At 54.0% G+C, this 24492-nt stretch overlaps 1 protein-coding gene across 5 annotated transcripts in view; it reads right to left on the bottom strand.

Moving 5' to 3' along the window:
* LOC119464431 (protein PAT1 homolog 1-like) overlaps positions 1 to 24492 on the bottom strand; it is a 224640-nt gene that overhangs the window by 32130 nt on the left and 168018 nt on the right. For all 5 annotated transcript variants that reach the window (XM_049656362.1, XM_049656363.1, XM_049656364.1 and 2 more), the window contains 2 exons: positions 13903 to 14076; positions 2639 to 2830 (listed from right to left, as the gene is read on the bottom strand). In XM_049656362.1, coding sequence (XP_049512319.1) covers positions 2639 to 2830; positions 13903 to 14076 — 366 coding nt within the window. The remainder of the gene's footprint in view (positions 1 to 2638; positions 2831 to 13902; positions 14077 to 24492) is intronic.

Here is a 24492-nt window from a genome sequence, read left to right as displayed (position 1 = left end):
AAAATGCTGGCAGCAAGCATACGCCGCAGCGGGCGAAGGTACGTGCGGTCTATCGCTTCAACGGAAACTGAGCGGCGAATGCACCGCGCATAGAGGTCAGAGCCGTGTGGAGGTAAGAGACGGTGCGGACGAGCGCGGTTGTTGGCAGAGTAGAAGTGCGCCCCCCCCCCCGCTCTCTCCGGCGCCGGCTTCCTGCTTCCTTGCTTGGGCGTGGGAGATGAGTGCGTTCGCTCTCCGTGATAGCGCACGTCCCCGCACGCTTCCCCTCGGGCATACGGCGCGCGGCGAAGATTTTATCTATAGGGAACCTCACGGCGATGGCGACGGCAGAAATCTGGTTGAAGTGTCCATGTAATTGCTATCGCAACAAAATGTGCTTCTGCGCGGTTACTACTCCACCGGTGACAGCGAATTCGCACCCCCTACCGGCAGCTTCTCCGCGTTACCAGGAACTTTTCTCGAAGGCCATACTTTTGTGCGCGGCAATCGGCAGAAAATACGTCATGGTGGCGGCCATGTTGTTAGTTCACTATCGCTGGCGACCTGTCGTCCGGGCGTTGCAACTCGAGAATCGAACGTCTGCACACATGAGATTTTGTCGATTTTGTGCCTGTGCATGTAGAACAAGAAAATAGTACGCACTAACCGTTTGGTGGGCAATGAGTGACTACGGCTTAAGCGGTGTCAGCCAATACATGGGGTTCAATGCGGGCTGGGTGGGCGAATCTTCGCGACTACGTAAACCGATATTACGCATTAAGCGGGTACGTATTAATGAGGTTTGACTGTACTATCCTTACTTCGTATAGCTGTCTGCTAATTTGCTGTCGCAATCGCAAAGACCTTCACCTTTCGGGCGAAACTGGCACTTTTTGGTCATGGTAACTTTAGTGTATTGGGGGTAAATCTTGAGCGATAGTACATACGGTAAGAGTTTCTTTTTCCAATTTTTGTGCTGAACCTGCATATAACGAAATCCTCTTTATAACGAAGTTTTTCGGAAATTTGTCAATTTCATTATATCCAGGTTTAGCTGTATAACGAAAACAACGATTTTCAAGCCCTGCACGTATGCAAAACATGTAGACCAAGCATGTAGACACGCTTTGTACTATCGCGGCACATCGCGAGTACGTTTTTGCCAGTGAGCTGGCGAAGACATAATCGCGATGTAGTCAGTGCTCTTCAAGCTCGGCAGCCTTGCACCCAGTCAAAATGAAACAACTGTTTGCCGCTGCGGAAAAAACTGTGACCGCTATCGACGCGATTATGAACGGCTTCCCGCTTCGTTGCTTGCGCGTGGGAGATTGAGTGCGTTCGCTCTCCGTGACAGCGCGCATCCTCGCACGCTTCCGCTCGGGCATACGGCGCGCGGTGAAGATTTTATCTATACGGAACCTCACGGCGACGGCAGAAATCCGGTTGAAGTGTCCGTATAATTGCTATCGCAATAAAACGAAACTACTGTTCGCCACAACCACTGCGGAGAAAACAGCGGCCGCTATTGACGCGATCGTGGATGACGACTATGCAGTTATGAAAGCCCGCGGCCAACGTGGTGTTATGCGCAAGGGTAAACGCAAGAATACAGGCTTTAAAGACACAAATAGGCTCAAAGTGTTCCGGCGTTGCTGTCATTCACGTACGATTTCAACTGATGGCTGTGGCGATGCGTAGTCCGACGCTTCGTTTCGGTTGGACACTAGCGCCGTTCTTGCTCTTTTGCGTCGCACATTTGCGGCACCCCTCGCTCACCGAGCTCCGAAAGTAGTCTGAATTAACCGATGTGCGGCCAAATAAGTCCGAATGAACGAGAGTTTGATTGCATTGAATAATGCATACGCCGCCCGGGAGCACGCACCTTGTTGAGAAACGTGCTCGCTGCCGTCCTTGGCGGCGAGATTTTCCTGGGGAAGCTGCATTATATTCGGTGTTTCGTCTCACGTGGCTGCACTGTAAGCGGTGTGCGTATACATGGAGTTCTATGGGAGGGTAAACGGGAGTCGGAAAAGGCCGCGTTGTAGCCAGTTCTGCACTATAAACGGTTACGTTATAAGTGGTCTCTGCTGTACTTGGACAACTGCTCTGTGCAACTTTGGTCGCTCAAGGGGGTTCCAGTTTATTTACTTAGAAGCCATAAAAATGATGTGAGCATTGGAATAGGGTAAATATGATACACGTCTGCATTTGATACCTACCTACTGCAAATGGCCACACAGCGGCATGTGTTAAACAAACTAAAACAAGTTAGAACGAAATCGATGCCAAGTTGAACCGGGGTCACTGCTCATAGATGACTGCTAAGGAATTTTACTGCTACAATTTGCCACTGGACATATTGATGTGAATCTTGTTATTCCGAGTGTTTTACGATGTCCAACTTGAGCTGTGAATGGTGTTGCATCACAAAAGGAAACATCCAGAGGGATAGTTTGCAACAAAGAAGCACTCTAGGGCCTCAACACATCTTGTTTTCCAAGTGCGTTCTTGGATCTTTAGAGCAAATAGCATGTGCCAATCGACAAGCTCGCAGCTCCTGCAGATTGTCGATTGTCGGCTGCTCGCATTTTGATCCAGTTGCATTTTTAGCTAGCAATATAATGTGCCCTGTGAAATGCCACTTTAGAAGAGGACTCACTGTGCTGGGAAATGCAGCATCCGGATTCATGAGCAAGCTGGCCGCCAGTTGGATGAGGTCATTAAGGGTGGCGTGCTCAATGACTACCATAGCACTGAGCAGCCCTCTTTCCAGTGTGCCATCATGCCTGTCCTTGCGCTGCAACCATGATAAGTGGCGCAGCAGGGCTGCCAATGTTGCTACCTGGTGCTCCTAGAAATAGTGAAACACATATATGTCTGAGCTATGCAACATGCAAAGCAAAGCTGAAAGTTTAGGCTCAATCCCTATACAGTAGAACCCCGCTGTTACGTTTTTCACGGGACCGTAAAAAAATAACGTAAGAGCCGGGAAACGCAAGAGCCAGGAAACAGGAAAAATTGAGAAATGGGAGTAGTGTTGAACTGCACACAATATTATTTTAATTCTTACGTGCGACAAAAAGTAGTTTCGTCCGACAGCCGAAGTATCGATTGCGATGAGCTATACAAAGAATAGTAGTTTTATCGTCTGTATAAACTTGTAAACATTCGGTTATTAACTAATTAACAAACATGGTGTCAGCGCCCACAGGCAAACATGAACACATCACACTCGATGAGCGCGGACACGCGCAGTTAAGCGTCGCTGCAGAAGCGAGCGAAGTGACCTTCGTGCTGTTGTCTATCGCTTCAACCCAAACTGAGCGCCGAGAACACGCAGCACGCACAAAGCCACGAGCCGCCGACGCACCTACACTGCGTAGAATCTGCCCCCACGCAGATCGCTTTCAAGATACGGCCCGCGGGACCGCGCGCGCGCCGCCGCGCAGTATGATGCCAGAGCACAACGCTGCCCGCTCCCCCCTCTCCCTCGCTGGTGCCTCGAGTGCAACGGAAGGAGGCGCGCTTCCTCTCTGCTTTTCCTTCGCGCGCGAGACGCGGTCGTCGGCTCCCCTCGTGAAGCAACCTTTCACTCGCACATTCAGCATACGGCCGCGCGGCTTCCCTCGCAAGCTTTCACTCGCACATACAGCATACGTCGCCGCGCGCCGTATGCTGTATGTGCGAGTGAAAGCGTGCGAGGGGAGCCGACGACTGCGTCTCGCGCGCGAAAGAAAGCATACGGCGCGCGGCGACGGCGTTATCGCCTTTGAACTTTATACGGAACATCTATGAGCCAAAACCAATTTTAGGGCCGCAATGCGTCATAAGCATCATCTTTAGATAGCAAAAGCGGATATCAAAGGCCATACTTTTGCTGGCGGAAACCGAAAATACGTAATAAATGTCGCCCCCAGCACTTTGGGCGGCCAATGCCATCGTCAAGCAACCAAGCCGAGCGACATGAAAAGTCAAAATGGCCGCTCGGGCCGGCGCGGTGTGGCAGTTCACAACGTATGATGCGGGAACGGTCCCACAGTTGCGACGTAACAGCGGGGTTACCAATGCATTGGGTTCTATGGGAGCTGTGCCGGGACCGGCCGAAAACGACGTAACAGCCAGGTAAACGCAGCACCCGGGAACGTAACAGCGGGGTTCTACTGTATATGGTACATTGAGAGTACATACGAAAAAGTGACCACGAAGTGTGGAACAGCCATACAAGTACACATTAGCAGATTAACAGGCTACCTTGAAAATGAAGTCAAGGCAACTGTTGATCGTTTCATTATTAACAGCAAGTATTCTGGCAGTACTGAGAAAAAAAAAGGAAGCCTCCTCCTCTTCTCAAAGGCAGATGCGCGACAACTCTTCCCTAGGTATTCACGGGGCCGAACGCTAGCACTTTCCGCTACCCCACGGCCCTTCACTCTCCTTCCTTCCTTGGACGTTCAAGCAAGCTATCCACTTTCGGGGGCACCTCACTCATCACCGATTCAGAGGCTCTTCCACCAGCTCCAATAGGCCTAAATTTCACTCTTGCGGGCACGGTGACGCCACAAGCACAACCTTCATGATGCCTTCACCAACCACCGCAACCCTGATATGCTATTGGCATTCGCGATTTCACCGCAAGCAAGAGCAGGGGAGCCTTTTCATGTTCTGTGCTCACACCTGCCGCAGATGCATGGCCTACCAAAGTTTTGCAGGGGCAGCCACCCTGCCATCTCGTTTCTTCAGCTCGAGAATCACTTCTATATCAACAACCTGAGTGACCAACACTTGCACTATAGCCACGCAAGTGGTGAGCTGCCAGATGGTCCTCTTTCAGAGCTCCGACTTCTACAGGCCTGGGCATCTACGAGAACCAGCGGCAGGTCATGATTTCACACTACAGCCTCACTGTGGCTGCGCCTCGTTGACAACCTACCCTGCCGGTGCTGCCTGGTACAGTATAGACCACTTATAACGTAACCGCTTATAGTGCAGGACCGGATATAGAAGTCCGGTCCTGCACTATTGATTGAAGGATCCCCCCACAGGGGGGATCCTTCAATCACGGCGACCACGAATTCCGCTCATACGTCTCCCTTTGGAGTACACTCGGTGGCGCCCAGTGGCACACCGATCGAGCACACACCTGTTGTATTGACACTGGCTGCTTCTCAATTGAACAGCCAAAACCAGTGGTATGTCGCGGCCCCCTGTGGGGATCCTTCAATCACAGCGACCACGAATTCCGCTCATACGTCTCCCTTTGGAGTACATTCGGTGGCGCCCAGTGGCACACCGATCGAGCACGTGCCTGTTTTGTCAACGCTGGCTGCAAGCGGCCTAAGCAATTCAAGTATAGCTGCCTCAAGTGGCAGCTGTCAACGACAGCAGGTGCACCCCGCTAGGAGCCCTTTTTGCTCTGGGGATGGCGGCGCGCCGGCCGGTATCCCTGTGGAAACCGCGCCACTGATCGAGCTGGACGTCAGTTCATCCTTGCTCGATCGCGCCGCTAACGCGCCAACGGCTCCCTTTGGAGCAGGCGCACAGACGCTGTTGCATAACGCCGCCGAAATGATCCAGGCGCTCTCTGGGGCAGTTAAAACGCTGTCGGCTGTTCCGAAATGCGCTCACCCCGCTGTACAGTTGGCAGTCCCGACCTACAGCGGATACGGTGGCCTGCTCAGTGCCAGGGACTACTGTTAAGGCTGTTTCACATGGCGCGATTGGGGCGAAAAAAATCGTTCTGCCGCGCACGTCGCAGAGCGATTTTCGCTGAGAGCTTTCACATGCGTCTGTGACAGCGCGATTTCCGTCGCAGCGACGCCGAAGGTCGCCCCCTGCTCACGAAGCACCCAAGCCTGCATCGCTAAATAAAAACAACGTGGAAACTAGTCACATAATAAAATGTTCTTCTTATTATTTGAAAATAGAATGAGTACACTATTTTTTAATGTTTAAATGCGTTGAGCCTTTACGATCGCTTAGACTGCAACCGCGGCGAGTGAAACGCTGCACAACACAGCAAGTATGAGCGTGCGGCTAGTGCGGCGCGGTTTCGTTTATTACCCCGTTGTTGCGGTAATATATCGAAGCCACAAATCTTCTCCTGGAGGAGTATATGCTTCTGCAGAAGAAGCGACCATTGAGTGTGTAAGCACCTGGCACAATTTGTAGCGATAAAGAGGTTCACGACGGTGACGATCAAGTGGGTACTTGCCGTATGTTGAAGGCGGCGTCTGCTCCTGACCTGGATTGCGTGCAGCTTCTTATTTTAAACAAATTGTGTGAGCTAGAGAAAACAAAAATTGTACATGAAGCTCCTGAGCCACAGGCGCTGGTGGATACGCTCTGTTAAAACATCATTGAAACTGGTGCGCGATATTGCTCCGCTGAGCTTCCAACACGCGGTAAAACAGGAAAGCGCCTATTTCGACGGCGCTTGCTGTTACGTCACGTTGCTCCGCCCACATCGCGCCGATCTCTGCGACTCAGCGACGGAAATTCCAACATGTTGGAATCCCGTCGCGGAGAGCCCGCGGCGTCGCGGCGGTCGCTGAGCGACGGAATTCGCTGTGTCGCTGTGTGAAAATCGCGCCATGTGAAACGGCCTTTACTCCCTCGCACGCTACCAGAGAGCTCTGGGTTTGAACGATCAGGATGTACTCAGACGCGTCGTCCCTGTTGCACTCACTGACTCGGCGGCTAGGTGGTACAGGCTTTCCGGACACCGTGCAACAACCCTCGAGGAGTTCCGTGCGGCATTCCTGCGTGAATTCCTACCCGCTGACTACGAGAGTAGGATGCGGCGAGAGCTTGGGCTATGTACACAGGCTCCTGATGAGTCGCTTCAGGAGTACGTACGGGCGATGGAAGACCTTTTCTTAGTCGCCGAGCCCAATGCCTCGAACGAGGAACGCGTCGAACGGGTGATCAGGCAGGCACATCTGACCTTTTCGGCGTACCTGCGCGGCGGCCGCTTCCGAAATCTGGAGGAATTAGCCGCCGAGGCAAAGCGCATTCAAGGTCCGCGCGCGCCTATCGCCCACCGCCACCCGCCAGCGAGGCCCTTGAGCCGAGCTGCGCGTGGAGAGGGCCTGAGCCTTTCCCCAACGGCAACAACCCGGCCAAGCTGCCTTTGCGGCTGCAAGCGGGTGTGTTTGGGAGCTGAGCGCGCGCGCTCTCGATTAACGCACGGGAAGCGGACAGCCTCTGCTGCGCCACCGACCGAAACGCATGCGCAGGGACGCTTTTCGACCCAGCGCATCGCGGAGGGAAACGCTCGTTATCGGCCCATTGGCCAAGCAACGAGCCGACCCCGGCCCGGAGCTGAGGCTGCTCCGCCTCGGGAAAGATACCGCGGCGGAGTACGTTGTTTTCGCTGCCAACAACGAGGGCACATTGCAAGGGATTGCACCGCGGCCCGGTCTCCTGTGAGGCCGGGAAACGGGATAGCAGGTCGCTCGTGAAGGCACGAGTGACCGAACCTTTGCTTGTTCCCTCGGCGTACCGAGCAGGTTGTGTTGCTGGTGCGCACGCGCCGTTTATTCCGGTGACCATTGCCGGCCGCGAATTTTCGGCGCTGCTGGACACGGGCGCAAGCGCTTCGTTGTTCGGCGAACAGGTTTTGTCCCACTTAAAAAACACGCAGTGCGCTTGCGGGACTGCCGAACGACATTCAATCTTGCGAAAGGCATGGCCCATTCGGCTGGCGCCGCAAGGCTGACTGTCAGGTGGGGAGAGCGAATGAGACGCACGCGTTTCGTTCATCTCCCAGGGCTCAGTGTTCCTGTGATTCTCGGCCGGGACTTTCTCCTTAAAACTGGGATCGTTGTGGACCTTGCGAATGGCTGCTATCGCGACGGTCAGTTCACGTCGCTAAAGCCGTTCATCAGCCCGCTGGCGTCCGATCTTGCCTGTGCAGATGGGGCGTCGGAATCGTGCCGCGCACCGAGTTCGGGGGCAAGCCCCCGAGCTTCGCGCTCGCCTGCTCAGGGTCCCCTGTGGGATCGAGAGGCACGGCACGAATCGTGTCGCGCGCCGAGTTCGGGGGCAAGCCTCCGAGCTTCGCGCTCGCCCGCTCATGGTCCCCTTTGGGATTGAGAGGCACGGCACGAACCGTCAAGCCCCTGCGCAATGCGCTTGTCGACTCACAATCCCCAGTGGGACAGAGCGACACGGCACGAAGAGGCGAAAAGCCTCTTCGTCCGCCTGTGCGGCTCATTTGGATGATGCACAGAAGGCTCGTTTGTCGGCACTGTTACGCGACAAAGCAGACCTTTTCACCGATCAACCTGGCTGTACCGATTTGGCGAGCCACGCGATCGAAACTGGTGACGCGCTTCCTTTGAAGTGTAACCCCAGGCCCGTCAGTCTTGCCAAGAGGCAGGTGATTGATGGTTTGCTGGACGAGATGCTATCGGCCGACATTATCCGCCGCTCGTACAGCGCCTGGGCGTCTCCAATTGTGTTGGTGCCTAAGAAAGATGGCAGTCATCGCCTGTGCGTAGACTACCGCCGTCTGAAAGGAGTGACTCGTAAGGATGCCTATCCGCTTCCTACGATTAGCTCCATTGTAGGAACCCTGGGCAGTGCAAGGTACTTCACTACGCTGGATGCCTCGAAAGGGTACCTACAGGTCCGGATGGATGCGCGTGACCGGTCCAAGACCGCGTTCACGTCCCACAGAGGGTTGTTTGAGTTTACTCGTATGCCCTTTGGTCTATGCAACGGTCCTGCGACCTTTCAGAGACTGATGGACCGCGTCCTCGGGGAAGCAAAGTGGTCATACTGCATGTGCTACCTCGACGACATCGTGATTTACTCACGAACCTTCGAAGAACACTTGGCCCATGTTGCCGATGTGCTCGAGAGGGTGCGGGCCGCCAGGATGACTTTGAATCCTGGAAAGCCCAACTAGCGCAAACCCGAGTTCAGTTACTGGGGTTTACGCTGGGCGAAGGCTCCATTGAGCCGGACCGGGAGAAACTTCGGGCAATCCTCGATTTCCCCGCGCCCAAGGACGTACGTGGCCTTCGCCGCTTTTTGGGAATGGCCAACTTTTACCGGTCGTTCATCCCGTCCTGTGCCCGACTGCAGGCGCCCTTGAGCAAGCTCTTGGGTAAATCGGCCGAGTGGCAATGGGGACCTGAGCAGCAGCAGGCTTTTCGCCAACTGTCTAGCGCCATTGCGGAGACAGCGCAGCTCAGACTCCCCGACCTGACCAGACCGTTCGTTGTCCAGACCGACGCGAGCATCTGGGTTTAGGAGCAGTCCTCCTACAGGAATACGATGGCGTGTTGCAGCCGCTGGCCTTTGCCAGCCGCTCCTTGATACCGGCAGAGAGGAATTATTCCGTGACGGAGGAGTGCCTCGCTATCGTGTTTGCACTACGTAAATTCGATGTCTACCTTGATGGTACGAAATTCGTAGTGCAAACGGACCACAGTGCGCCAAGCTGGCTGATGCGTCTCCGTGAGGCTGCGGGCCGGCTGGCGCGCTGGGCTCTCCTGATACAGCATTATGACTTTTCTGTGCAGTATCGAAAGGGGAGCACTAACGTGGTAGCAGACGTGCTATCTCGTGCCCCATTGTCCACCCAGAGCTTTTCTCCAGGTGCAACAGCCGCTGCCGGTGCCTTAGCGCCAGCTAGCGTCGGGGGCGAAACGAGCGGAGAGAGAGGCGAGTCCGCAAGCGGGCAAACCTGTTTCTCCGCGCTCCAAGCAAGCAGCGCGCCGGAAAGCGTGCGTGCGGGGGAGCTTCTCGAAAGCGAACCCATGACGCAGATGGCTGTAGTCCTGAGTGGGGACGAGACCAACCTCCCCTTTGGGAGAATTGGAATCGCTTTCAGCAAGCAAGAGTTACTGAAGGCCCAGCAAATTGATCCGTTTTGTCGCGGAGTGAGCGACGGTCTCCCCTGAGACCAAGCGTCGAGACGCTGCTGGTAGTGCGGCGGGCGCAGGGGGGACGGAAACAACGTGTGTCGCTGAGTCCCCCGCGGATTTATATTTGCTGGATCACGATGGGCTCCTGCTGAAATACATAGCCACCGATGATGACACTGTGGACCAGTTTAAGGTGGTTATCCCCAAAAGTCTGAGAAGCGCACTGTTGCGATGTTCTCATGACGAACCCTTGGCCGGTCATTTGAGTGGCTCTAAAGTTTTTGCGAAACTAAGCCAAACTGTGACCTGGCCTGGCATAAAGCGTGACATTTTTCGCTATTGCCGTTCCTGCCACGTCTGTCAAATGGTGAAATCAAGGGGTGGCAAGCCGCCCGGGCTGATGAAACCAATCGACAGTGAGCGTCCGTGGGAAGTGGCCACCTGCGATCTTATGGGGCCTTTCCCCAGGAGTAAGCAGGGGTTCACACACCTGATGGTAGTCGTTGATCATTTTTCTAAATGGGTGGAACTGTTTCCGCTTCATAAAGTGACAGCGCGAGCGGTGCTGGAAAGGCTACAGGAAGTGTTTTGTCGATTCGGCTTTCCGAAAAGACTGATTACGGACAATGCGTCCTATTTCACCGCTCGGGTGTTTGGTGCTACGTGCCGTTCCCTGGGAATTAATCACTGCACCACTTCGTCCTACCATCCCCAGTCCAATTTGATGGAGAGACTCAATAGAACTCTTAAACCAATGTTAGCAGCCTTTGCCGAACATCAAAAGGATTGGGCAGACCACTTGAGTGAGCTCGCGTTCGCAGTCCGAACCTCCGAGAATCGCTCAAATGGTTTCTCTCCCGCCTTTCTCAATTTTGGAAGGGAGTTGGCTAATCCAGTGACCAGTGTCATGCAATGCCAGCTCGGGGACGAGGAAGCGCCGGCAGACTGTTCTGCTTACGCTTCAGCACTTCGGGACAGGCTTTGTCGGGCTCTCTGTAGAGCAAGGCAGAGTTTGGCGTCGGCCAGGGCCCAGCAGAAGGCTCAATACGACTGGAAGCATCGCCATCTTTCATTTAAGGTAGATGATCTTGTCCTGAAGCGCAACCACGCTCTTAGCGATGCGACCAAGGGGTTCTCAGCCTCACTCGCTCCTAAGTGGCTTGGTCCGTACCGAGTAGAGAAAGTTTGGTCTCCGCTCGCGTACTTGCTGAAGGATCCCCCTTCGGGAAAACTCAGCCGTGCCCATATCGCCGACCTGAAGGCCTTTGCTTCACGGTCCGACGAGCTCGCGCCAGTGCCCAGTGGCATTGCGCGCAAGCAACGGGGCACACCCGGGGCAACGGACCGCATTCGGACCACGCACCGGTACAATCTGAGGAAGCGATCACCTGTGTGATTTCGCGCCGGACGACGGACTTTTCCGCAACCGAAGGCCCTCAGTAAAATGCGTAGCCTCAGTGGGCTAGCTTCTTTGCGGCCAGTGCACGAAAAGAAGCTGGCCCCAGCCCAGCGTATTGCAAGCGTTGTTTATGTAGTGTTTTAGCAGTGTGCATTTTTTTTCTTTTCTTTTTCGAGTACGCATGCTAAGTGTATTTTTTTTGAAAGTGTTTAATTTTCGCGTGTACAGCCTTATAGTTTAATTCATTACATGTTTTTTTTTCTTGTACGTAGACGTCGAAGATTTTTGTTTTTCTTGTTTTTTTTTCTTTTTCCTTTTAGGGGCGAAGCTCCTTAGGGTGTGGGTCTGCCCCTCCTCTGTAGTACGTAGTAGTAGTAGTAGTCGTCGTCGTCGTAGTAGGTAGCCACGTCTACTTTTATGAGAAAAAAAAATTCCGAAAGTTGTGTCGGTAGCGGAATCGAACCAGGGACCCCTCGCTTCCGAACGTGCGGTGCTAACCACTACGCCACGAAGCGCACATGGACACACGCACCACGATGGCAATAAATACCCAACATTAACGAAAGACTGCGCGTTTCTAACGCGTTTGTGCTAGCGCGTTGCGGCCCGTGTAAGAAGCTGGTGTAAGACGCTGTGGCCTCTCCGCCTTACCCCCGTATTCATAAACGCTGATGGCGTCGGCAAACGCGATGCACGTTGCGGCATGTGTAAACGGTTGCGTAAGACGCTGTGGCCTCTCCCCCTTACTAGAGAGTGCTGCACGTTTCTAACGCGTTTGTGCTAGGGTCCCCTTAAGCGGGAGATGGTGCAATTATAATGAAGGGCGCTGTTATAAAATAGGAATGACGTCACATATGGCGCGTGTCATTGGTGGAAGTCAATCGTTCGATTTAGTGCGGCGAGACTGGGCGAATTACATGGAAGATTCACGGTTTACCGATGATTCCCTCCGGAGCTTCGCCCACTCATCATCATTCACCCCGTGGATATGCGGTGTTTTTTTTTTTTTATCGTTGACAAGAAGGGGGTTGTTGATTTGCGCGGTCGTCAGGCGCGGGGGTGGACAATGGTCCTATTGACTCGTCGGTGTGAGGGGGACAAAGGACGCTTTGCGCCTTCTATGGCGCGGCGCGTTGTGGACGGCGATGAGCATGGCGGTGTTTGGGAGTCTTGCGCAGCCATGCATGGAGAAAGCCGCAAGGAGTGTGTGCGTGCGTGTGTGTGCGCGTGCGTGCGTGGTGCCTGTTGCTCTTCGAAGCAACCAGAAGTCGCACCAACTGCAGCATCGAATCGTCGTGGACACTGAAGGTGGACGGGGTCACTGACCCTCTGACGACAGACCGAGAGCCCGGCTCTCTGCAGTCGCCGCCGCTGTGCAAACGCCTTGCAGCCACGGTTGTGGCTGCCCCTTTCATCTTGGCTCCGGCGGCGTGGCCAGCTGACCCGGCAGTGTCCTGCCCCATCCGGCTGGAGTTCGGGACCGCCCATTAGCGGCTGCTAGCGGCGAAGCGTGGACTTCTCTCCGGGACCAGCGCACGGTACGTTCATGCTTTCCTCTCGTCCGCCAACACCTTTGTGACTAGGACTGGAGCTCGCGCACGGTGCCTTTGCCCGTGCGGGGAGCGCGTAGTTTGTGCTGATCCTTTCCCGACGCTAAGCCGACGAGCGGTGCCATTAGTGCTCGCGCGAGGTCGTACCCCGCCGAGCTGCACTTGCCGAAAGCCTAAGCCGAAGGATATTGCCCGTGCTCTCGCGAGTTGACCCATTGGTTATCGCCAGAGCAAGTAGCATAGCCGCCGGGACTTTTCCTAGCGGCGTGTCCCAGCTTGAGCCCGTGCTCTCGCCGCGACGTGCTATAGGCGCCTGTTGTATTTTCGCCCTGGTGCGGGGACCCCTTTGGCTCCCCTCCGTGCGGGTGTTTGTGCAGTGCTGGTGCCGACGATTTCAGTAAACGGTTTCCGTCAACTCAGGGCTTTACTGTGTTTTTGCGTGCGTCGCTCGGTAGCCCCTTGCGGCCTCTGAGCTCGCGCGCGAGCGGTGCTGGAGGCGACGGCTGACGCGGCCCTGTGGCTCGCTAAGCTCGAACCCGCGGTGGTTGGTCTCCTGTGAGACACCAAGAACCCACACTGGCGCCCAACGCGGATTCAAAGGCTCATTAAGCCTTTGTCTGTGCTTAGCCGAGTCAATACGCCTTAGCGAATTGGACTCGCCGCGTTATGTCTGCTAGGCGTAGTGACCTTTGTCCTTTGTTAGTGCTAGCAGACGCCGCGTTGCTGTCTAAAGCATGTCAAGCATGTCTAAATTATTGGTCAGCGACTGTATCTCTGGGATTGGCCCATAGTGGAAGCCAGCAGCCGGAAAGGAAGTGGAAGAGGCAAAATATTTTTCACTTTAGAAGGGGTAGTGCGTTGAACCAAGCCCACCAGCCAACCACCACTACTACATCAATTAAAATCCTGATCCTTCATGACAAATTGTGCAAAGACAGCAGCCAGAACTCACAAAGTGTGGGGAACAGGGAAAAAAAGCTTCATTTAAAACAGTCGGTTGCGCTCTGCTATGTTTACCAATATCATGGCAGCACCAATGTCAATGATTACAACAGTGATCACTATGTGTAACAAGGGTGGTAAAAGAAAAGAAACTCACAGCTTTCAACTTTGGAAGCACCCGAAGCACCAAGGAGCGGCCTTTCCGCACACCCACCATTTGAACGAAGCGCTCTTCCGAGGGCTGCACCTCACTAAACAGCTTTTCGGCTATTTCTGCCCGACGCTCTGCAGAACAGCTGCTATCCTCAAACTCCAGAACGGCAGAGTAGAGCTGAAAAAGCACAACAGCAGCATGACCACTTCTGCTATGTACGAGTTAATAGTTTTGAGGCTCAGTCTTTGAAAGATCAGCACTCCTAATCCACAAGGCACTGTCCCTGCCAGGATAGTGCCTTGTGGAACTATAAATGTTTCAAAACACATCCTTCAATATTTCACAGGAATAGTAGCTTGAAAAAAAAGCTCTTATGCTGTGATGGCGTAGTAGCTTTGGAATTGTGCTGCTAAGCCCGAGGGCGTGGGATCAAATCCTCACTACGGCAGCCGCATCTTGATCGGGTCAAAATGCAAGAACGCCTGTATACCATGCATTGGCAGCACGTTAAAGAACACCAGGTGGTCAAAATTAATCTGGAGTACCCTACTATGGCTTGCTGCATAATCATATAGTTTTGGCACATAAACAAAGCCTTCATGGGACATACACAAAAAAAGCTTCAAATGGTTTGCTGCATTAAAACTATAGAAAATAACGCTAAAAGCAATGAAATCCCAAAGGTGACCGTAGCCAGTTGGCTGAGCTGAAATTGAAACCCACAAAAACGAAATAATGCAACTACGAAATTCTCGTGACAATGAAATACTTTCCTATCCCGAGCGAACGCCCATGGATTCAATGCATCTCGTATTTCGTGACAACGAAATGTTGCTAAACTGCAATCCGGCAACAACGAAAGTTAACAGGACGTTTCCCCCCACATTATCTACTCGCGCAAAGTCAGCAGACTGCAAAATGCGCTCAAGTGCCTTCGCTTCGCACTTAAATTGCGTAAAGCACCACCACATTATGCTATTATGCTAGTGTTGGTGCCGCCATTTTTGTTTACAAAAAATGGCGGCGCCCTACGGGCTTACTGCGGTGAGCATAGTGCACGACCGATGCATGGGGCACGCTTTGTTCTATAAACAGCGAGGTTCCTGATAGCATCTGCGTAGACGACTTTATTCGGGCCGATGAAGGTGTGGTCATTCACGAAGAGTTGGCTGGCGAGGTCACCGTAAGCAGCGTGCGTGAAACCGACAACACAGAGGACCAGGGCCCAAGCCACGGGGAGAAGTCGACCAACGCGCACGGGCTTTGCTGGAGGCTTTCAACAAGATTAGGACGTTCCTAGGAACGCATGATGAAGATGTCGCAATGGTCGTACTTGCAACGCGAGTATAGCGCGAGTCCAAAAAACTATCGCATTCAGAATGCGCCTTACGCTACATTTGGGTTTGTGACCCAAATATAATGCGAGTGTAGTGAAGCTTTGGAACTCTGAAGTGGGTCGTCCGCTCCAGCGCCTTGAAGTGGGTCTCCCTCGCCAGTACCTTCTAGTGGGTCGTTTCCCTCGGCTCGAGCCAGTACCTTCTAGTGGGTCGTTTCCTTCGGCTCTCGAGCACCGCTCGTGCTGAGAGTCCGTGCTGCGCTTTTTGGACAGTCGCCCTTGCGCTGCTTCGAGTGCCATCCAATAAACATCCTTATCAATTGGTGGAGAGTGCTGTACCCTCAAAACCGCTCCGAAGCCCCTTCGTTGCGCCTGGAGCTTCGATCCCGTGCACTACCATCTGCCATGCCGCAAGACGCCTCCCAGCAAACGCCTCCTCCCGCACCACCCGCATGTGCCGGTGTCCCTCGTCAACGCGATCCACCTATCTTCACTGGTGCGGATGGCACCGACGTGGAGGACTGGCTCGCTATCTACGAGCGCGTGAGCGTACCCAACAAATGGGACGAGGTAGGAAAATTGAGCAACTTGGTATTTTACCTGGCGGGAGTAGCACGTCTGTGGTACAACAACCACGAGTCCGATTTCCCGACCTGGTCCGCTTTCAAGACTGCAATTATCGACGTGTTTGGCCGCCCTGCTGTTCGTAAGCTACAAGCAGAACAGCGTTTGCGCGAACGGGCTCAGCAGGCAGGGGAATCTTTCACCAGTTACATAGAGGACATCCTGGACTTGTGCAAGAAAACCAACGCGACCATGTCAGAGTTGGATAAGATCAAGAATGTCATGAAGGGCATCGACGACGACTCCTTCACCATGCTCCTCGCCAAAAATCCTCGGATGGTGGCAGAGCTAATAACGCTGTGCCAGAGTTATGAGGAGCTACGCCGGCAGCGGTCGTTGACCCGTCGGCCGCCAGCACGGGACGCAGATCTCGCTGGCTTGTCAACCGTTTCTGACTACACCACCTTGCTGGCAGAAATGAAGACATTTGTGCGCGAAGAAATTGCGCGCCAGCTCTCTCTGCGGCCCTTTGCCCACCCGCAGCATGTGGAACAGCCATCAACCACACTCCCGCCTCCCAACCGCCGAGTGATTGAACAGGAAATCGCCGAAGTCATGCCCAAATGTCACCAGCGCCCTCCGGCACCGGCGCCACTTAGCTACGCTCAAGTTGTCGCTCGACCGGCCCAAGCCATCTCTGCAGCTGCCCCGTTAAGTTACGCCGAAGCCGTCGCTGGACCACCGTCGTTCGAAGCGGTTGTGCCGCCTACGTACGCCGATGTCACTAGGCTCCATCTGCAGCCCACCATGCAGCCATATCAGCAGCCGCTACGTCCTCCGCGTCCTGAGCCATGGGTGGGACCCTCTCCGGCAAACCGTTGGCGCACTTCCGACAACCGTCCCATATGCTTTGCGTGCGGTTACGCCGGCCACGTTGCACGTTTTTGCAATCGCGTGCAGCCGCCTAGAGTCACATCACCCGTAATGAGCCAGTCCAGGCGCCCTAATTACGAACCACCACCGCCTGGGTCACCGACGTTCCGCCCAGCTCCATCTACCCACCGTTCACCATCTCCACGACGTCGCTCATTGTCGCCGATGCGGCCACGTCAGGTCGCACGAGATCGGGAAAACTAGACGTCGCAGTCCACGAGGCAAGGGCTGCGACACTATCGAACTGTGAAAGCCCTCAGCAGAGACCTTCGAACATAATAGACGTGTTTGTAGACGGTGTTCGTGCATCTGCCCTTATTGATACTGGAGCCGCCGTATCCGTTATGGACGCCACACTTAGCCGTTTCCTCCGAAAAGTGACGACGCAACTTTCGGGGCTATCCCTTCGTACGGCTAGCGCCCAAAGTATTCACCCAACAGCAGTATGCACAGCTCGCGTAGTCATTCAGGACGCCATGTATGCCGTCGAATTCATCATCATTCCTGCTTGCTCACACGAGCAAGCAGGAATGATGCTCACATGAGCAAGCAGTCCTGGGATGGGATTTTCTCTCCCGCCACAACGCCGTCATTCATTGCACACCCGCCGAAATAGAACTCTCTCCGTTCTCAGAGATGACGCCGGCAGACAGACCATCGCTTTCGAAGAAGATACTCGTCACAGACGATACCCAAGTGCCTCCGAACGCGTCAGCGGCTGTGTCAGTGTACTGCGACGGTCTCTGCGACACCATTGCACTCCTTTCGCCATCTGATCGCGTTCGCACTAAGAAAGGATTGTTGGTCCCCCTTTGCGACAGTGCAACTCACTCACGGTGACAGTGCTATTTTTGTTACCAATCCATCCCCCTATACTGTCACATTGCTGCGAGGGGAATGTCTCGGCAGAGTGGAACCCCTTCAAGACGCACAGATTGTGGACGCACCCGATGACACGCACTGGCCCAGCTCCTGTACGCTCAGTGCTGTTTCGAAGTCGGATTCGTCGCCCGAAGATGTATTTGGCTCCTCCATCGATGAAAACCTTACGCCGATCCAGCGTTCACAGCTTCTGTGCCTGTTGGAAGAATTTCGCCCATCTTTCGATGTCGCGCAGACTTCCATGGGCCGCACCGCACGTCCACTGTCACGCATGGCATCGACACTGGCTCCCAACCGCCACTGCGGCAACGTCCATATCGCGTATCTCCTGCAGAGCATCGTGTCATTAACGAGCAAGTCGACGACATGCTTCGACGGGATGTTATTCGACCATCAAACAGTCCCTGGGCGTCCCCGGTCGTTCTTGTTGCGAAGAAGGACGGTTCCGTACGGTTCTGTGTGGACTACCGACGGCTCAACAAGATAACCCGCAAGGACGTCTATCCGCTGCCACGAATAGACGACGCGATTGAAAGCCTCCAAGGAGCTGAATTCTTTTCATCGCTCGATTTGCGCTCAGGGTACTGGCAAGTCCCTATCGCTGAGGACGCTCGACCGAAGACAGCCTTCGTCACGCCCGACGGCTTGTACGAATTCAACGTCATGCCGTTCGGACTGTGTAATGCGCCCGCGACCTTCGAGCGCATGATGGATACCGTCTTGCGCAACCTAAAATGGCACACGTGCTTGTGCTACGTCGACGTCGTCGTCGTTTTTGCGCCGGACTTCTCCACGCATATTCAACATCTCAGGCATGTTTTGGCGCGTTTGAGCAACGCCGGCCTACAGTTGAATCTAAAGAAGTGCCGATTTGCAGCACGGCAGCTGACAATACTGGGCTACGTCGTGTCCAAGGATGGAATTCTCCCAGATCCTGCCAAGCTTCGGGCCGTAGCCGAGTTCCCCAGACCTACGTCCGTCAAAGAACTGCACAGTTTCGTAGGACTGTATTCCTACTTTCGACGTTTCATTCGAAACTTCGCCACTATTATATTGCCACTGACGAAGCTCCTTGGCAGTGCGGGGCCCCTCGACTCGTGGTCGTCAGTGTGCGAGGATGCGTTCGCAAAGCTCCGTCGTTTGTTGACGTCTCCGCCCATACTACGCCACTACGACCCTACGGCCCCTACAGAGGTGCACACGGACGCCAGCGGTGTTGGCCTTGGCGCTGTCCTTGCGCAGCGCAAGCCAGGATTCCCTGAATATGTCGTGGCGTATGCAAGTCGTACGCTTACTAAAGCCGAGGCCAACTACACCGTCTCCGAAAAAGAATGTCTGGCGATCATCTGGGCCCTTACGAAGTTTCGCCCTTATTTGTATGGTCGCCCTTTCGATGTCGTTACTGACCACCATGCACTATGCTGGCTGTCGTCGTTGAAGGATCCCTCAGGCCGTCTCGCCCGTTGGGCACTTCGTCTGCAGGACTACGACATCCGCGTGCTCTACTGCAACGGACGCCAACATGCCGATGCCCTCTCGTGCTCCCACTTACCCGACGACAACGTCCGCTGCTCAGGAACTCAGCTGGCCGTTTCTTCCATCAACCTTCACACCATCGCTACAGAACAGCGCAAGGACCAATGGATTGTCTCGCTGATAGACTTGCTCACTGATCTGTCGGCAACACCACCCACTCGCGCATTGCGTCGTCAAGCCCACCATTTCGCCGTTCGCGACGAGCTCCTTCACCGACGCAATTACAGCGCCGATGGCCGCCAGTGGTTACTGGTAGTACCCCGCAGTCTCCGTTCTAAAATATGCGAATCGTTCCACTCTGATCCGCAGTGTGCACACTCTGGGGTATACAAAACTTACCACCAAATTCGACAACGGTACTTTTGGCGGGGAATGTACCGGTACGTGCAGAAATTTGTTCGCTCCTGCCTTGATTGTCAGCGCCGGAAATCTTCGCCGCACCTCTCGCCAGCAGGTCTACAACCTTTGCCATGTCCTAACCGGCCGTGTGGGCGCGTTGGCATCGATTTATACGGACCTCTTCCTCTGACGTCGGCTGGTAACCGCTGGGCCATCGTCGCTGTTGACCATATCATGTGATATGCCGAAACTGCCGCCCTTCCAGCGGCTACAGCACGAGATGTTGCCTCTTTCCTGCTTCACCGATTCATACTGCGTCACGGTCCACCCCCGGAGCTACTCAGCGATCGAGGCCGTGTCTTCTTGTCGGAAGTCGTCGAAGCCATTCTCAAAGAGTGTCACGTCGTTCACCGCAAAACTACTGCTTACCACCCACAGACAAACGGTTTCACAGAGCGATTTAACCGCACGCTCGGCGACATGCTCTCAATGTACATCGCTGCCGACCACACCAATTGGGATGCCATTCTGCCCTTCGTCACCTACGCCTACAATACCGCCCCTCAGAGTACTACTGGCTTCTCACCGTTCTTCTTATTGTACGGCCGCCACCCGTCGCACACGATTGACACGATCCTTCCATACAAGCCAGACACGTCTGAGTATACCCCTATATCTGCCACAGCCAGACATGCTGAAGAGTGTCGCGACCTGGCCCGGACCTTTACTACAAATGAACAAGAGCGGCAGAAGAGCATTCGCGGCGACACCAGCACTTCTGCGCCCACGATTTTTCCTGGGGCGCTCGTCTGGCTCTCAGTCCCTACCACCGCAACTGGACTCTCTTCGAAACTCCTGCCCAAATACGAAGGCCCCTACCGTGTCGTCGAACGCACGTCCCCAGTAAATTACCTCATCGAACCCGTTGAACCGTCTTCGGACATGCGCCGTCGAGGGCGCGACATCGTCAATGTGGAGCACCTCAAGATATACCATGACCCACTCATGGTGACAACCTGTTAAGTCGCTGGGCGGCTCTCTTTTCACACCCGGGGTAATTGTAGTGAAGCTTTGGAACTCTGAAGTGGGTCGTCCGCTCCAGTGCCTTGAAGTGGGTCTCCCTCGCGAGTACCTTCTAGTGGGTCGTTTCCTTCGGCTCTCGAGCGCCGCTCGTGCTGAGAGTCCGTGCTGCGCTTTTTGGACAGTCGCCCTTGCGCTGCTTCGAGTGCCATCCAATAAACATCCTTATCATGAGCTTTTATTTCCCATCCATTTTTCTTCTAAAAAAATTTCATCGTTAGAACGTGCCTCGCACATTTTTCGAGTTAGTGACGCGACCTAGCGTGGCTTTTTCTGATCTCCACCTTAAAGGGCCCCTAAACCACCTCAGATATTTTTTTAACATTGCAAGTAAACAGGCGCATCGAGTTCAGAATGCCGTCACGATCAACAATGCCAAACGCTGCAGCGCTACGTGCCGCGGGCGCACCAAAAAACCAAAAGAACAATGCCGTCCCCCTCCCCTCGCCTTTCCGGTAACCCCAGCGGTCGTCATGATGTCAGCAGGGGGAATCTGGTGATGTCAACAGCGGAAACGATGTCCATTGGTCGAACAAGAACCTACGACTTCCGGTTTGTCTGCTAGCAGGTACGCGCGCGCCCTGATTGTCCTCGCCATATTGCTCGCTTGTGCGCGCTTGCGCATAGGTAATTACAGCCCGCAACGCAAGTGCCAAATCGCTCGTGTTCCAACACAGTCATGCTTAGCGGTCTCATTAGTTGCGCGAACAGAGTGTGGCAGTGTTGGCCTTTCCAGACGTGCGCGCAACACAGGGTCTATAGCGGCACGCTTCGCATAACACGCGCCGGCACCGCAGCAACAGCGGGTAGCCGAGAAGCACCGAGTTTACGTCCACGTTACCGTCACGCTAACTCGCCGCACACAGTTTGCCATTCGCGGGCCGCCGTTTGACAGCGGTTTTGCTCGCGAGCGACGAGATTTCCTTGCCGTACGTAGAGAGGATGAGACCGGGACTCATTTGTGCGGCAGCCTCACCGCCGCTGAACGCTCGACGGCGCCGATATCGTCGCTAGGCCTTTTCCGGTTCCCTTCAAAGCTAAAGCGGACGGCGCTTCGAAATGAATTACCGATGCTGACAAGCCGCAATATTTTATTATCGTTCTTATCGCTCTTCGCAATAATTGTACACAAAGAAGAAAAATACGCTGATATTAGCGGCGCCATCGGCTACGATGCGAGCACAGCCGAGCCGGTCGTCTCCCGTCGGTAGCCGTGCACTCAGCTGCAGCCGATGTTTTCGTTGCCGATGGCAGAGGCGCGCAGCTTCGCGGTCGTCGATTGGCCCGTTGATCGTGCAGCGGGCGGGGCGCCGGCCGAACTGTCGTCTACTTTGGACACCTCTCGCGCGGCATACTGGAGGCTGTATTGTCGTCCGCATATGTGCTGCTACCATGGCTAGCGTGGACGTGCCTTAAAGAGACGCTAAAGAGAAACCGGAAGTTCAGCTTAAATGATAGATTATCCTTTCACGATCACAGCCATACCATTCTTACTGCAAACAGATGCTTAATAAGCGAGAAAATAGCGAAAAACTGAAGGATAGGTACTGACGCCCCTTCGAATTCCCAGCACTACACGTTCGTGACGTCGGAGATTACAAATGCCGGCCGGTTGCGATTGGTCGAGAGCGATTTATCGCTGTTAATAAAACGCAAAATGAAATACACCTTAAACGTACATAAACAGCATTTGCCAACTTTTTAAACCGTTTCAAGCGAGGAAGTACAAGTTTAGCACAAAATTAAATAAATAAGAAAAAATGGCATGGTGATACATCCGGTCGTGATAGTTTCGCAGTTTCATTTTTGGTCAATGCATCGTCGCGCGCGCCTGTTCCGCTCTACGGTGTTTGGTTGCGTGTTGCGTGGCTCGAAAAACGTTGACTTCGCAGGAAACAGAAAGAAAATGCCTCATGTGTGTAGTATTGAGGGCTGTATAAATGGCCCAAGGCGCTTGCTCAGGGGCAGCGGCAGTGTTGACTCGATTGTGTCCTTTCATGTGGTGTCGTGCGGTGAGCCCCGACTCCCCGGCGTTCGCAATGGCTCAGTGCTCGGCAAAAGAGCCAGAGACGGCAAAAGAGCCAGAGAAACCGATGGTGTGCTCTCTGCATTTCTAGCCCTCGGATTATGTGTATAATCCTGCCCTCGGAAAGTATCTTGGCGTGCCCTAGAGGCCAGTCCTTTCTCAAGCAGCTGTTCCCTCAATGCGGCCTTAATCAAACCCTCTACCGGTGCACCTGCAGCTGCAAATTGGCGGCTCTGCGAGTGCTGAATATCATTAAATAAAGCCACGAAATAACCATACTGAGTACGTGCGCAACTTTCTACGCTTATTCTATCGGGAACATCGTCGCCTGGCGGACCGGACGAAGCTCGCCTTCGGTCGAAGAAAACGAAGCTCTGCTTTCCACCAGCGCGGCCAGCGGCTCACCGCCATCGCACGGGGAAACACCTACCACTCGAGCACGGAGGACCATTTCGTGCTCCGTTTCACTGAATATCGCTGAAATGCAGTCCTGCTTCCCTGGCGAGCTCTTCGTTGCAAGGTTCAGCGGCACCAACGGTATCCATCGCGGCGAACGCAAACGCAGCAACCATGCATGAAGCCATGGTGCATCCAGTGCCTCGGCCGTTTACGCAAGCGGTGACGTACAGTGATGCTACTGCGGACTTATGATTTGGAGCAATTTTTGGAGCATCAGAAATTTCATTTAGGGAGCACTTTGGAGCAGGCAATTTGGCATTTTGGAGCAGCTTGGAGCAGCTGATTTTTCACATCCTGAAGTATTTCGAAAAAGCGAGTTGCAATTTACATTCAATTACCTGAATAATTCTTATGTTCTCACGAGAAGCTTCATAAACATTTCCATCTATTGCAGATCTCGTGGAGAAAAAAATGCACTTATGTGCATGCGACACACACAGACACAAATTGATATCATTTCGTATATTGCTAGTTTTCCCAGATGTCATCAGTAATATCCAGAATCAGAAATGATGGACACATTGGCGGCACGCAGTTATTATAACTACGTCATGCTGCGCTTCAAACAAGCTACTAGCTGCGTTTCCGGAGTAGATAACGTCTGCCGATGAATCGCCAATTAACCTTGAAGCCGCGAGCCTCGGCAGAAACCGCACTTTGCCGTCGAGCCCGCCTTGCAAGGCAGACGCCGCGTCGGTGCCGTGCGTGGCACTGCTAAAGTCACTGGAACCTGGAACTTTGAAAGTACCGCAACCGCCGGAGCGAGCGCGGGCAACACTGCGCGGAAAAGACGAGCAGCTCTTCCTCGGGTTTTCTAGGCTTGCTACAGTGAAGAACAGCGCGATGGCTGCCGCAGTGGGCCCTGTGAAATCCCAAACAAAACCGCATTTCGTTTAGCTAGATACGATGTAAATTACAAGTACAGTAGTCGATGGATTTTTCGGACTTGTTGGATATTCCGGACTTCATAGATGTACCGGCAGGATTCCCATAGAGCTAATGCATTTTCGCGAGCGATTTTTCAGACGAATCTAGGAGTCAATGTTCGATTTTCCGGACTAAATAGCTCGCTCCGAGCCACGCTACCCGATCTTGGAGGCCGCCATGTTGGATTTTCCGCTGGCTTGGCTTCCAGTGCCCTCCTGTATAGCCTTCAAGATCAGCAGACGCACGCTATCCCGTCGTCTCTGAGGCCATGCCCGCTCTTGCTTGGCCGACAAAACGTTCTAAAAAGCTGCACTTGCTTTCCTTTTTTTTTCCTTTTTTTTTTCGGTCCGTACGCTGTGTGCGGGTGAAAGCTTGCGAGGGTCAGCCAGCAACCACAATTTATTCTCACGCATGCGAGAGAGGAAGGCAGCCGGAGGCGCAGGGAGAAGGCGGCGGAGACGGTGGGGAGTTGCATTCTGCTCTTGCGGCTGCCGAGGGAGCTGCCGCGCAG

This window comes from Dermacentor silvarum, chromosome 9 (assembly GCF_013339745.2).
Source record: "Dermacentor silvarum isolate Dsil-2018 chromosome 9, BIME_Dsil_1.4, whole genome shotgun sequence".
In the NCBI taxonomy this organism is placed as follows: domain Eukaryota; kingdom Metazoa; phylum Arthropoda; class Arachnida; order Ixodida; family Ixodidae; genus Dermacentor; species Dermacentor silvarum.
Note: the sequence above shows the minus strand (reverse complement) of the source record. Positions and strands in the feature narration are given on the sequence as shown.